The sequence below is a fragment of the Apostichopus japonicus genome, chromosome 17, assembly GCF_037975245.1.
Source record: "Apostichopus japonicus isolate 1M-3 chromosome 17, ASM3797524v1, whole genome shotgun sequence".
Classification (NCBI taxonomy): domain Eukaryota; kingdom Metazoa; phylum Echinodermata; class Holothuroidea; order Aspidochirotida; family Stichopodidae; genus Apostichopus; species Apostichopus japonicus.
In genome coordinates this window covers 36998037-37013862 of record NC_092577.1, presented here as the reverse complement: position 1 = coordinate 37013862, position 15826 = coordinate 36998037, and the positions used below count along the sequence as shown (strand labels likewise).

The following is a 15826-nucleotide window of genomic DNA, read 5'->3' as shown; positions in this document are numbered from 1 at the left end:
ACATTTAATCAAAATTAAAACATCAAAATTAAACAATAAAGCACAACTGAGATGGATCAAGCTATTGAAAGAACACATTTAATCAAAATTAAAACACATCAAATTAAACAACAAAGAACCACTGAGATGGATCAAGCTATTGAAAGAACACATTTAATCAAAATTAAAACACATCAAAATTAAATAACAAAGCACAACTGAGATGGATCAAACAATAGAACGAACACATTTAATCAAAATTAAAACACATCAAAATTAAACAACAAAGCACAACTGAGATGGATCAAGCTATTGAAAGAACACATTTAATCAAAATTAAAACATCAAAATTAAACAATAAAGCACAACTGAGATGGATCAAGCTATTGAAAGAACACATTTAATCAAAATTAAAACACATCAAATTAAACAACAAAGAACCACTGAGATGGATCAAGCTATTGAAAGAACACATTTAATCAAAATTAAAACACATCAAAATTAAATAACAAAGCACAACTGAGATGGATCAAACAATAGAACAAACACATTTAATCAAAATTAAAACACATCAAAATTAAACAAAGCACAACTGAGATGGATCAAGCTATTGAAAGAACACATTTAATCAAAATTAAAACACGTCAAAATTAAATAACAAAGAACCACTGAGATGGATCAAGCTATTGAAAGAACACATTTAATCAAAATTAAAACACATCAAATTAAACAACAAAGCACAACTGAGATGGATCAAACAATAGAACGAACACATTTAATCAAAAGTAAACACGTCAAGTTTAATATTTCTGGTCCCAGAGGTCAACTTTTACTTTGAAACAGACATTGAAAACGGAGATGACCAAACATGGCCCAAAGTGTTTTAATTGGATACCGCACTTACTTTACTGATTCAAACAATTCACAAAAGCAGGTAATTAACATAATTAATGATTAAAATTCATGTAAATATATTGATCACTCCACTTGAGACATTTCAATGGTCAACTTGTATGTTACACCACAGTACTGTAAACATAAACTATGTCAGCTGATGCTACAGTTACAGGCCATAAATTTAAACATCCAAGGAAGGTTCTCTTTGATTTCTGCTCATCTGTTGGTGTATTTTGACTAGATGAATACTCCCTATCAGCTGCAGAATTCAGTTTAAACTACTTCTTCTCACCTTTTGTGCTCATCATCTGGAACAGCCTGTGTACCTGTCGCAACTTCTCTTGCCATATATTCCAATTCGCACACTTCGTTCCGCCAACAAAATTTAACTGTTCCTAAACCACGCTTGAAGTGAATGGTTACAGAAGCTTCAAATACTCTGGCTCTTATCTATGGAACAAGTTACCAGACTACATTCAAACATGCTGTAAACTTTCTACATTCAAAAGTTTACTGAAGATGATTCTTTTCACTTGTTCTTTTGTAAATTAATCTGCTTTCTTTGTAAAGCGCCTTGAGCAGTGACTTTTGTCTACTGATTTGGTGCTATATAAGTCTCATTTATTATTATGATCATGATTATTATGTTCCATTCTCAGTAGGTTTAAAGCAAATCAGAGTAAAATGACATCACTTTCAGAATCATTTTAAGTCACATACAGTACATCCCATTGGCAGTGTATCAAAAAGCAATGCATTCTCTAGGCTGACCAGCAAACCTACTTTTTCCTGGTTGATTATGAAAGTGTACTGGTCATCTGTGATTATGAAAGTGTGCTGGTCAACTATGTGATTATGAAAGTGTGCTGGTCACCTGTGTGATTATGAAAGTGTGCTGATCACCTGTGTGATTATGAAAGTAGGCTGATCATCTGTGTGATTATGAAAGTGTGCTGGTCAACTGTGCGATTATGAAAGTGTGCTGATCATCTGTGTGATTATGAAAGTGTGCTGATCATCTGTAAGATTATGAAAGTGTGCTGATCAACTGTGTGATTATGAAAGTGTGCTGGTCAACTGTGATTATGAAAGTGTGCTGATCATCTGTATGATTATGAAAGTGTGCTGGCCAACTGTGATTATGAAAGTGTGCTGGTCAACTGTGTGATTATGAAAGTGTGCTGATCATCTGTGTGATTATGAAAGTGTGCTGTTCAACTGTGTGATCATGAAAGTGTGCTGGTCAACTGTGTGATTATGAAAGTGTGCTGATCATCTGTGTGATTATGAAAGTGTGCTGGTCAACTGTGTGATTATGAAAGTGTGCTGGCCAACTGTGTGATTATGAAAGTGTGCTGGCCAACTGTGATTATGAAAGTGTGCTGGTCAACTGTGTGATTATGAAAGTGTGCTGATCACCTGTGTGATTATGAAAGTAGGCTGATCATCTGTGTGATTATGAAAGTGTGCTGGTCAACTGTGTGATTATGAAAGTGTGCTGATCATATGTGTGATTATGAAAGTGTGCTGATCATCTGTATGATTATGAAAGTGTGCTGATCAACTGTGATTATGAAAGTGTGCTGGTCAACTGTGATTATGAAAGTGTGCTGATCATCTGTGTGATTATGAAAGTGTGCTGATCATCTGTATGATTATGAAAGTGTGCTGGCCAACTGTGATTATGAAAGTGTGCTGGTCAACTGTGTGATTATGAAAGTGTGCTGATCATCTGTGTGATTATGAAAGTGTGCTGTTCAACTGTGTGATCATGAAAGTGTGCTGGTCAACTGTGTGATTATGAAAGTGTGCTGATCATCTGTGTGATTATGAAAGTGTGCTGGTCAACTGTGTGATTATGAAAGTGTGCTGGCCAACTGTGTGATTATGAAAGTGTGCTGGCCAACTGTGATTATGAAAGTGTGCTGATCATCTGTATGATTATGAAAGTGTGCTGGTCAACTGTGATTATGAAAGTGTGCTGGTCAACTGTGTGATTATGAAAGTGTGCTGGTCAACTGTGTGATTATGAAAGTGTGCTGGTCATTGTGATTATGAAAATGTGCTGATCATCTGTGTGATTATGAAAGTGTGCTGATCAACTGTGTGATTATGAAAGTGTGCTGGTCAACTGTGTGATTATGAAAGTGTGCTGGTCAACTGTGTGATTATGAAAGTGTGCTGGTCAACTGTGATTATGAAAGTGTGCTGGTCATTGTGATTATGAAAATGTGCTGATCATCTGTGTGATTATAAAAGTGTGCTGTTCAACTGTGTGATCATGAAAGTGTGCTGGTCAACTGTGTGATTATGAAAGTGTGCTGATCATCTGTGTGATTATGAAAGTGTGCTGATCAACTGTGTGATTATGAAAGTGTGCTGGTCAACTGTGTGATTATGAAAGTGTGCTGGTCAACTGTGTGATTATGAAAGTGTGCTGGTCAACTGTGTGATTATGAAAGTGTGCTGGTCATTGTGATTATGAAAATGTGCTGATCATCTGTGTGATTATAAAAGTGTGCTGTTCAACTGTGTGATCATGAAAGTGTGCTGGTCAACTGTGTGATTATGAAAGTGTGCTGATCATCTGTGTGATTATGAAAGTGTGCTGGTCAACTGTGTGATTATGAAAGTGTGCTGGCCAACTGTGTGATTATGAAAGTGTGCTGGCCAACTGTGATTATGAAAGTGTGCTGATCATCTGTATGATTATGAAAGTGTGCTGGTCAACTGTGATTATGAAAGTGTGCTGGTCAACTGTGTGATTATGAAAGTGTGCTGGTCAACTGTGTGATTATGAAAGTGTGCTGGTCATTGTGATTATGGAAATGTGCTGATCATCTGTGTGATTATGAAAGTGTGCTGATCAACTGTGTGATTATGAAAGTGTGCTGGTCAACTGTGTGATTATGAAAGTGCTGGTCAACTGTGTGATTATGAAAGTGTGCTGGTCAACTGTGTGATTATGAAAGTGTGCTGCTCATTGTGATTATGAAATGTGCTGATCATCTGTGTGATTATAAAAGTGTGCTGGTCACCTGTGTGATATTGTGCTGACCCTAGAATGATTATAAAAGTATGCTGTTCACATATATGTGATAATGAAAGTTAATAATGTTGCTTTATTGGTATCTTGGGACCAAGTGAGCAACTCATAAAGGATTTTCAAAGTATTCCCATTTCCTTTATTTCACATGTTAATGTTTCAGAACTATATTTTATTTCTTTTCTGTTAAAGCCTAATTCTGCCTACTATTTTTCATCCTTTTCTCCTACTTTTGTCCTACTTTCTTGTCATTTTCATTCTACAATTTTTCCTACTTTATACTTGACAATTGAATGAATGTGAGAAAGTTCTGTCCAGTTTGTGTCATTATGTTTTTTAAGTGATATTGTTGCACACACAAACTTGTTGATTATTTATTCAGTTTGTTTGTGTGTCTGAAGTCAAAGAGAAAAGATACCACTGACCATTTTGTTTTTAATATGTTTAGCAGAAGTACTGCACATATCTGCAACATCATTGGAAAGGTAAAGTGGAAAGTGTGCATTTTGCTTTTAAGGTTATTTTAACAGATACCATTTGTCTGTGTTGAGAGGCATATATATCATGTCAAAGATTGGTACACCTTTGCAGCCCCTAGGGATATATATATCAATTCATGTCATGGTAAAAATAGCTGGTATGATCAGTGAGAAATCATCCAGCTAATTACACAACACTTGGTTAGGTCTCCAAGCTATTGTGCATCACTGCAGTGAACAGCAGTTGTTACTGCAATGTACTCAAACCACCCTATTGCACATAATTACAGTATACTACAAACTGGGAAGAAGCAATAGCTCTTCGCCAGAGAAACACATGTCTCACTTTATTGGCATTCTTCTTTTTTTTTTTTTGGTCATACGACAATTACATTGCGAGTTCTTCACATGCAGTCATCACTCACACCCTTGAGATACGAATGTTTGAACATTAATATTATCACGAAAATCATGGCCAAGCAAGTCTTCTGTTTGTTTGTTCGCGTACTGTGTAAATAATTGAGCAGTCTTGCGATCGGCGTGTTCCTCGAACAATGGGGCAATGCTGACCTTGCAAAAAAATATACTTTCTTCATATCTGGCAGTTTCAGTTTGTTCTGCATCTTTCGGCTTGCAGCACACTTAATTAGCCTAGACACCTCCATTATCCAGCGAGTTAAATTAGAGACAGGTTTTGGAAACTGCTGCACTCTTCTGACTATCAATGTTCGACTGAATACTGTATGTTGTAAGGACAAGAATAATTAATTAAAAGAATAATGACAAGGTAAATTTAGGATTTACAAATGATTTATAATAAATGATCTCCTTCGTCTCCATGTGATCCGTGTCTAAGGTTTCTACACCTCCTCCTGGCTCCCTTTCATGCCCCTTACCCAGGTGACCTTCATGCCCCCTTACACAGGTTTTCATGCCCCCTTACACAGGTTCCCTTTCATGCCCCTTACCCAGGCTCCCTTTCATGCCCCTTACCCAGGCTCCCTTTCATGCCCGCCTACCCAGGCTCCCTTCATGCCCCTTACCCAGGCTACCTTTCATGTCCCCTTACACAGGTTCCCTTTCATGCCCCCTTACCCAGGTTCCCTTTCATGCCCCTTACCCAGGCTCCCTTTCATGCCCCCTTACCCAGGCTCCCTTCATGCCCCTTACCCAGGCTACCTTTCATGCCCCTTACACAGGCTGCCTTTCATGCCCCCTTAGCCAGGCTGCCTTTCATGCCCCTTACCCAGGCTCGCTTTCATGCCCCCTTACCCAGGCTCGCTTTCATGCCCCCTTACCCAGGTTCACTTTCATGTCCCCTTACCCAGGCTGCCTTTCATGCCCCCTTACCCAGGCTGCCTTTCATGCCCCTTACCCAGGCTGCCTTTCATGCCCCCTTACCCAGTCTGCCTTTCATGCCCCATTACCCAGGCTGCCTTTCATGCCCCTTACCCAGGCTTACTTTCATGCTGTTTTATACTTTACCGGAGGCAAAAGGAATGCTTGCCATGGTGATGATGTTTGTGTGTATGTAATGACTTGGCTTGTAAATCCTCTTCACTCAAAAAGTAAAGCTTGGATTGACTTCATACATGGTCTGTGGATCCACCTCATAGAGCACAAGAACCATTTTTGGTTGCAGAGGTCAAAGGTTATTCAAGGTTAACAGAGGTCAAAGTCTAAACACTTTGTAAGCTCTCTAACTCTCAGCTTGGGATTAACTTGATGCTTGATATGTGGATCCACTTTATTGAGCCCTTGATCACTAAGGATTTTTTCTTACAGAGGTCAAAAGTCATTTGAGGTCAACAGATGTCAAAGGACTTCTGAAAACCTTGTAAACTCTCTAACCAGGGAGCTGCTACAGTAGCAGCTCCCTGCTCTAACTCAGAAAGTGATGCTTGGATTTACTTCATACTTAGTTTGTGCAGGCAGCTACTACTCTAACCTAGCAGCTCCCTGGTTTGTGCATCCACCTTATTGAGTACAAGCAACCTATTGTGTTTTTGTTTGTGCTGAGATCAAAGGTCATTTGAAGCCATAATCCTAAACTAATTTAAAAAAATGTAGTATTTAGCAAGGAATCACCATAAGACTGTTGCCTTTCTTGTTATTTTCCATAATACCCTATAAAGAACAAGTTAGAGAGTACATTACAACATTATTCAGTTAATGCAACATTGATCTTCTAGCTGGAATGTATGCATGTACTGTGCGTGTTAGTCTGTGTGATGAAATATCTTGTGGCATAGTTGTATTTAATGGGAATCTCCCCGTATCTGGTATGGTCTAAAAATGAAGTTGTTCAACAGATATGAAAACTTCAAATATACTGCAAAGGAGAAAGAAAAGGAAAAGAAAACATGAATTCAATTGACTGGGACAAAAAATGTTACTGTATACAACAACTGTTTACTATAAAGTACTGTATACTACTGTATACTAAGTAGTGTATCCTACTGTATGCTACTGTATACTACTGTATTCTATTGTATGCTACTGTATACATGCTACTGTATACTACTGTATGCCACTGTATACTAAGAAGTTTATCCTACTGTATACTATTGTATGCTAATGTATGCTACTGTATACTACTGTATTCTATTGTATGCCACTGCATGCTACTGTATACTACTGTATGCTACTGTATACTAAGTAGTGTATCCTACTGTATACTATTGTATACTACTGTATGCTACTGTATACTACTGTATTCTATTGTATTCTACTGTATGCTACTGTATACTACTGTATGCTACTGTATACTACTGTATGCTACTGTATACTACTGTATACTACTGTATTCTATTGTATTCTACTGTATGCTACTGTATACATGCTACTGTATACATGCTACTGTATACTACTGTATGCCACTGTATACATGCTACTGTATACTACTGTATGCTACTGTATACATGCTACTGTATACATGCTACTGTATACTACTGTATGCTACTGTATACATGCTACTGTATACATGCTACTGTATACTACTGTATGCTAGTGTATACTGCTGTATTCTATTGTATGCTACTGTATCCTACTGTATGCTACTGTATCCTAAGTAGTGTATCCTACTGTATACTATTGTATGCTAATGTATGCTACTGTATACTGCTGTATACTACTGTATACTAATGTATATGCTAAATGGGTAAGAATTACTTGTGGTCTCTGCCCCTTCCACTTGCTGTACTTCCCTTCAGTATCACCTGGTACTAAACGAACAACAACTGCTGTGCCTGCCCACCCCTCTTGTCAAGTTGCAGAAGCTGGCTTCCCTCATAATTATCTCATTATTTTAAAATTAATCAACTCATTAATCAGACAACTAAGAGAATGCTGAAGTGATAAGCTACAATTATGTTCTGTCAATTCTATAAGTATTTTCTCACACATTGGAAGACTTGTGTTGGTATCCTTTGAAATCTTGAGGTTTCCATGGTTTCCATGTTAAAGCTGAATTATATACTATGGTGTCTCTCCATTTCAATGAAATCCAAGTTAATTTCTAACTCGCCCTCAAAAGAATTTTAATTGTCCTGCCTCATTTGAATTCTTCTATTGATCTCTGAATGTAACTTTGAGTATTTCATGGCCAGAATGAAGGAAGGTTTCAAAGCTAACACATTCAAAAATCTTGCTTGAAAAGAATATTCCAGATATCACATGACATCATGTCTGCTTGCTTCAAGTTCACCTAATGATACAAACTGGGAACAAGTTTCAACAATCAATATTTCAAAAACACTAAATTTGAATTTGCACGCAAATTTCACCAGGATGCTTAGAATATATTCTTCTTACATTATTTTTCAGAATTTTTTTCTGCAGACTATCCTATAAAGGTATTACACAGCAAAGCATAGCTGAAGAGTAATCAGTTTTGTTAGGACCATATTATAGCATGTTAAAGTTGGTAGACAATACTCAAAAACAACCTTTCTTTTATGTGTACTGATGAGTGTTCAGTTGAAGAATTAAATGCCCCTGCGGCCCCTGCCCAACAAAATGCTTTGAGGAAGGTGATTAAGTTTAAAGCAGGGCTCAAATTTATGATCATCCCAGACGACCTAAAATCTTGTCATACAACCTAAAACGCTGCTTATGTGGTTTGACGGACAACTAGCTTATTTGCCGTAAGTGTTCAACACTTCTAATAAAATTTGGGAAATCCCTATTCTTTAAAATAAAATCCACCCCAAAAAAACTAATAGTAGCCTGTTGGTATCGCCCTCCCTTCATATAAGAAACAAAGTAAGAATAAATCACATTTTGGTACGATCCGTAATAAGGGGACAATCCTAGCTGTATGCGCATATTGTACACATGTACTGTACCATATATATGCTTTGTACACTACAGCGTACAGACCACTGACCTTAGTGTTTAGCTGTATGCGCATATTGTACACATGTACTGTACCATATATGCTTTGTACACTTCAGAGTACAGACCACTGACCTTAGTGTTTAGCTGTATGCGCATATTGTACACATGCTCTGTACCATATATGCTTTGTACACTTCAGAGTACAGACCACTGACCTTAGTGTTTAGCTGTATGCGCATATTGTACACATGCTCTGTACCATATATGCTTTGTACACTACAGCGTACAGACCACTAATCTCAGTGGTACAGACCCTGGTGGCCGCAACCACGCTTGCTTCCTACCTTACCGCCGCACGCACGTATGACACGCTAGCTGGAGTACAACGTGTATGCAGTACTATACTGTGCATGTGGGCATACCGCCATGCTCATTTATGTTCCTGCAATATAAGTACTGTATACCCTGGGCTTACCCTCTGTCTCTGGAATGATCTGAAACAATTACAGAAATCATTTTCCACTAACAGTGATTCCAGCAACTCAACATGATTAATCATGAACAGTGTCACACATCACATAAAATGTCTAAAACCCTACACTTTAGTTGTATCGAAGATTTGTCGATTTCTGTAAGACTAGTCACTGAGAGTAAAACTTCAGCCTCAGGCCAATGGACTAGGCCTGCATAGCAGAAATGTCTGAACACAGAGATTGACCCAAAGGAGCCTCTGGTCACCGTGTGACGTCATCTTTGGTATACCGCGAAAATCAAACCCTGAAATAGGTACTGTTTATAAACAGATAGCCAACAATTGTACTGTATTTGACTTCCAATTTGGAGCGTTTGAAAGCTGTTAGCTTAAAACAAGAACACATGAAGGTAAACAATTAGTTTTAAGACAATTTTAAGCAGAAAATTTAGTAAAATGGGTTGTTTCTGTTGCAAAATTTCCACTCAAATTGAGGCATTGTTTACATAGCGGAGCGTCAATAGGTACGTACGGTACTGTAGAACATGCAAGCAGCATGCCGATTCCATAATACAATTTGATCGCAAGATTCCGCAAACTGAACAGAAGAATAGACCTAAAAGATGCCTCATGCCTGATATGTCACAGGAAAATGGTTTACGTTACTATCAACGAATTACCAAATATCACTAAACATAATCGAACAACTACGAGGAGACGCTGGCCCGAATCTACCAGGGTAGCATATACATGACTAAGCTTCAGCTGAACATAGAACTTACTCATTTTAATATCCAAAAGTACAAACACAGAAAAAGTATCCTGTCAATAAACCAAATTTAGCAGTTGATATCCAAATCCACGTTTCTTGTTCAATCCTGGGCGAAATACTACCGTGACTCTGTGTAATTCCATATAGTTAGGTCTAGTTGAAACAGGCCTTGACCAGTAACATCCCACAATCTCAAGACAGTCACGAACGAAATAAAACGTCCGATTGCTATATAGTACTGTTTTATTCCACTCCTTGGACCATGCAGATGTGGGAACAAACATAACGGACAATATAATGTATCACAAACTCACGATACTGGAATACAACAAATGTAATGGATAAATGCGATGAAATCCTAACATAACTATTTATACATGCTGTGAGCCAACCCGGCGGGAGTTGTAACTCACTACAAACAATGCTACCCTTTAGGCACGGTCAATACACAGTCTACATACGATCATCTCAAACAGTAAATAGTAGTGTCCATTGCGTGATATAAAGTTACTTGTAAGAACATCCAGGGCAAGTTTACGAGGAGACTTGAAACGGTCAATTTCACATTAGCTATGTCCGCCACAGCTATCGAAAGTAAGTTTCGTAGAATGAGACATTTGCAGCATACACAGAGGCAAGGTCATGCATGTGGACTCATGGGCATGAGATACTCCGGGTGCTGAAAAATCTATCTGTGTGGATCTCACAAAATTGATCCAAAGTCTACGGCGTTTTACGTCGGTTCTTCTACTCGGAAAGCTAAAAAAGCTGATGCTTTTGTTGGCTGAGGTATAACTGCAACCTCCAACAACACAGAATTGTGGCATTTCGGGGAAAAAGGAGTAATATCATTGACGTTTTTGGCAGCTCAAGTATACAACTTTACACACTAAAAGTATTGTTGTGAGTGCGGTATACCAAAGATGAAGTCACATGGTCACCTGATGTCTTCGGAATGTTTCAGGAATGTCTGAAATAGGTTTCCTATAAAGCTGACTTTCTTCCCATTTTTCACGGATTAACGTCCGTAATTGGTAAAGTTAATTACAGCAATGTAATTGGAGTGAGTTAAGGATTACATACATGCACAATGGTGGGATTTAATGTTCATCAAAAAGTCACCATAGTTGGCCTTTAAGTGTATAAGGTCATGTCGTAGGACCATACAATGAACAAATTAAAATCACAATAGATAACACACAGAAACCCAACCAGTATTTACTAAGCAAAATATAATCATATTTTAAGCGGCAATTTTATGACCCTATATTTGGTATAAAAATTGGAAATGTAAATTACTTGTAGTTTGTCCCAGGGCCATCGTTGTGCTATAATATAGCAGGGAGCAATTAAATACACAAAGAATCTAGTCTTGGTCCTTTAACATACTGTATGTGTTCTGATTTTACCCGAGATATTAATAAGTCTCTAGGTCTAGATACTAAAAAACAAATTACAAATAGTAAAAACAAAAGAATATCAAACCGCAAATACATCATCTTTCTCTTTTGCAACCTTTTTTAGCTCTCCCTACTATTTTAAAGAAATAAAATGAACACCAGGAAGACCCATAGATAACACAATTCGCCCACTCCCTCTCTCTCCACCTCTCTCTCTCTCTATGAATAATATTTAAGGGACAGAACTGAAGGTCACTTGTGAGGTTTGCTTGCCCCCAAAATTTATTTTGGAATAATTTGATTTCTCGTTATCTTCCTGTGACTCAATTAAAAGAGCCAGATAATGCTATAACAATTGGTAATAATATACATGTAGATCCACTTGATTCACTCTATTTTTGCCTCCTTTCTGCTTTCGTTGCTTTTTAAAAAAATTCTGACTGGTGTTCATTAGTCTCCGAGAAAACAAGAGCACAATTTTGCTGCGGTAATTAAGTCCCGATGCAAACGTCATGTTTCCATTCACGTCTGCTTCTCGTAATAGGTTCTTTGAAATGTCAAGTGGTACACAGATTAATGTCAGAGGGATTCACTGAGTTTTAAACGGGAAGAATCGTCAGCAGAGCAAACATGTATAGGCCGAGTGAGAGAGAGAGAGAGACGATATCTCACTTTCTCTGCCAATCAGTGAGCTTTGGAAATGTCACAGGACAGCAGAACGGCCGCAAAATAAAAGGCAAAAAAAAAGCATATGGAATGGTTAATACGTTAACTGGAAATATTGCAGTCCATTTGTTTAATATTTCAAAAGCAGGAAGACAAAGGAAAAAGTAAAGGAAAATATTGAGTGGATTCAATTTTGCATGTTATAGAACAGTTATGAGGAAGACACTGTAATAATGGATGGCTGTTTTAGTAAGGTAACGGTAAGGCAATGAGGATATCATATACTTTCTCTCCCCAACCCCCCCCCCCCACCCCCTTATAGATTTACACTTTTTGAGTCAAAACATTAAGTGTAGCAACTTTGTACACATTCAAGAACTGGGCAGGTTTTGAAATCCAATACCACCTCACCATGATCCCCCCCCCTTTTTTATTATTTCCCAATATGACGTTGCCCTGTACTTCTAATCTTATTGTCCAGCTATCTCCTGACTATAATTTTAATAAAATTTGGGGGAGGAAAAATCATTAGCAGAAATTATAACTAATGTATGCCACTATGCATCAAGTATAAAACTTATCAGCAGACTTCATGATAAGCCTCTCCCTCCCTCCCTCCCTCTTCCAATCTTGCTTCGCCTCCTGTCAGTTACCCTTCCCATCCGTATCTCTCCCCTTCCTTCCCCTAATCATTGCATTACATAAGCAAACTTTTAATTGGCCATCCCATGCATAAGGATCCTTTGTAGCCTGAACATGAATGAGGCATTATTTCATAGACCTAACACATTTGATGGAAGTTTTGATTTATTTTAACAGCAAGACTGACTATGTAGATATACATACATAACAACTGTAAACCAAACACTACATCCAAGAAACAATACAAATTTTATGCTTTTTCACAGAAATGACAACAATTATGTTGAAAATAATCTTCCTGGCCTCATCACTGTATAGAATAACCGCTTAGTTGTATTTTTACAAGTTTCCCATCAATTTTAATCAAGTTGTGACAGTCAGTAATTGTTGGCTAATTGTTTTGTATTTCAATGTTTTTGTTTCATGTATCAGTACCATTTTAACAAATGAGGCTGAATATAAAAAGCCTGTTCAGATCTGACTAAATGTTGCATGAACTTGGCAGATTTTGGTGGCATTTTATGTCTTTTTATTGTTATCTGTAATATTTCAATTTTCTATAAATGTGTTTGTATAAATGTGTTTGTCATCTTATATCCATGTCCAAAGAAAAAAGACTTCCTTGCAATTTCATTTTAATTTTGGTTTGATCGTTTTACCACATTTTTCTCCATTTGTCTTTTATTCATCCCTACAAATATTGAATTGCTTTGTGAGAGATAAGAAAACAACATGTTGGTTGATTTCATGCCATTAAATTGTAAAAAAAAAAAAACATTGCTTTTCCACTGCAGCAATTAAACATGCTAGTATTAGTGGCATTATGACTGGAACTGGTCATCGTTACTTTGAGATAAATACATTAATTAGTGACCAATGTCCCCAGCTAACTTTTCATGAATTGCAACCTCCTGTGGTTTATCATGCTATTTTGAATATTTGTTCAGAAAATTATTCATTTCAGCAGCATATATATGCATACAATGCTTAAGTACTGTATATAGCAAAATATGTGGTATAGAAATGGCCACATTGCTACACAAAAGGAAAGATGACTGTAGTAGTGCATGTACACAAAACCTGTAACATTTGAAAAATAAAACTTCAGAAAACAAAATAACAGAAAGCTTGCATTTGCTAGATGAATAATGTATATAATAAATTCAATTATAAATTTGATTGTGTAATGTGGCCACCTCATTTTAACCTTTCAAGGCTGGTTTGAAATTGTTTTTTATTTTTGCTAGTACTTGGTAATTACTATTCCTCTAATGAACTGTATCTAGTGCTATTTAACTAAATAACTGTAAGGACTCCTCATTCCCTAAACAGAATCCTGTAACCTGGCAACAAGATATTCAGAACGGCTGTTTGGTTGGGCGCATGGTACTAAGAAAGAATCCAGTCGATGCGGGGACGCCTCAGGACTCTAGCGCCATCCTAGGTCTGAAGGTCGTGGGAGGCAAGAGGAAAGAGGCAGGCAACCTTGGTGCATTTATATCTCGTGTGAAGAGGGGCAGTATAGCAGACACAGTGGGACATTTACGCCAAGGCAAGTTAAATCCCTTGGTTATCAGGGGTAGATCATTTAAATTTTGTATTTACACAAATTTACAGTAAATGTTATTATAGCAGAATTTTATTGACCCAGATTATGTATTCAAGTTAGCCTAGTGTTAATTATCATTACTATCAATAGTACCATATTAGTGGTACAGGTAACATTGTGTTATTACATACCGTTATGTAAGCACAATGATATGTGTACAATGGTTGTAGAGATATAGGTAAGCTATTATACAAGACAATTATTGACCCCCCCCCCAGTGCATATCTCTATGTTATCCTAACTAGTGTTATTGCCACAGACAGTAGCATAATGTGTTGTACATACAATTGTGTTAGGTTAGGTCACAGTAATGTCTAGTGGTACTTTCTTTTTAAGAGGTTGACTTTACGCACAAATGAATTTTGATTTTACACACACAATGAATTTTTGATTTTACACGTGCACGATTAATTTTTGATTTAATGTAAACAGATAGAAAGCACTACTATCTGTCCAGGTTGTATTTCAGTACTGCATTTAAATTTGAGGAATGACCCTTTAAACAACCAGTTAGTTTTAAAGGGATGTTCCAGATATTTTGCATATTCTTAAGCTGAGTATAGCCATAGGAACATTACCAGCATTCAGATTGTTTTGAATTCTTGGACTATGACATCAGAACTAACATTTTGTCATCCTTTCAAGTTTACAGTCTCAGCCTTTTGTGCAACACAAAATCGTGTTAATGAAGTGTTAATTTTAAAACTTACCTTTGTTTTGGGGAGGGGAGTGGGGGTTTAAAACTTGTATTAAAGAAAGGAGAGATCAAATGAAAATTAGCCATTTTATTATTTAAGCAAACTATTCAATTATATCAATAATTCAATTCAGATTGATATTTTTAGGGCAGTTAGCTGAAAATGTCTGTGTTTGTCCTTTATAATATTTCTGTAGGATATCCATTCAAGATAATAATATTTCTGTCAAAGATTGCATTTATTGAAAAAACAAAAATTTAAATATACGGGACCTTGCCAGCAGAGCAGAAATTCCGTGCAAATCAGAATAATCCAATCAAAATAGGTTGCATTCAATCAATCATATATCTCGAGTTGGTGATATGTTATTGAAATAGGATTATCAACTAACAGTGTGGAATATTTTTCTCTTCAACATTACTTTAAAAGAATAATCCTGAGATTTGTCCTTTTAGTGATAGATAAGCTAAAAGTACAAAACAACACAATCTAAGCATATATATAGTAGTGTTTGCACGGGTTATCCGGGTACCCGCCCGACGTGTTACTACCCGGTTCCTAATTTATTACCCGAATCCTACGCAAAGTGTGATTTGAAAAAAAAAAAAATTGACAAACCGACGGTTAGGCAGATTTCCCATTGACTTAGTGTGGTGTTAGGCTACAATGTGTTCGAAGATAACAGCAATAACGAAAATACCCGCCCGACGTGATACTACCCGGTTCCTAATTTATTACCCGAATCCTACACAAAGTGTGATTTAAAAAAAAAAAAATGCAAACCGATGGTTAGGCAGATTTCCCATTGACTTAGTGTGGTGTTAAGCA

At 37.1% G+C, this 15826-nt stretch overlaps 1 protein-coding gene across 5 annotated transcripts in view; it reads left to right on the top strand.

Moving 5' to 3' along the window:
• The window catches only part of LOC139984077 (regulating synaptic membrane exocytosis protein 2-like), an 85593-nt gene that overhangs the window by 30408 nt on the left and 39359 nt on the right, over positions 1 to 15826 (top strand). For all 5 annotated transcript variants that reach the window (XM_071997760.1, XM_071997762.1, XM_071997763.1 and 2 more), the window contains exon 5: positions 14024 to 14243. In XM_071997760.1, the coding sequence (XP_071853861.1) occupies positions 14024 to 14243 (220 nt within the window). The remainder of the gene's footprint in view (positions 1 to 14023; positions 14244 to 15826) is intronic.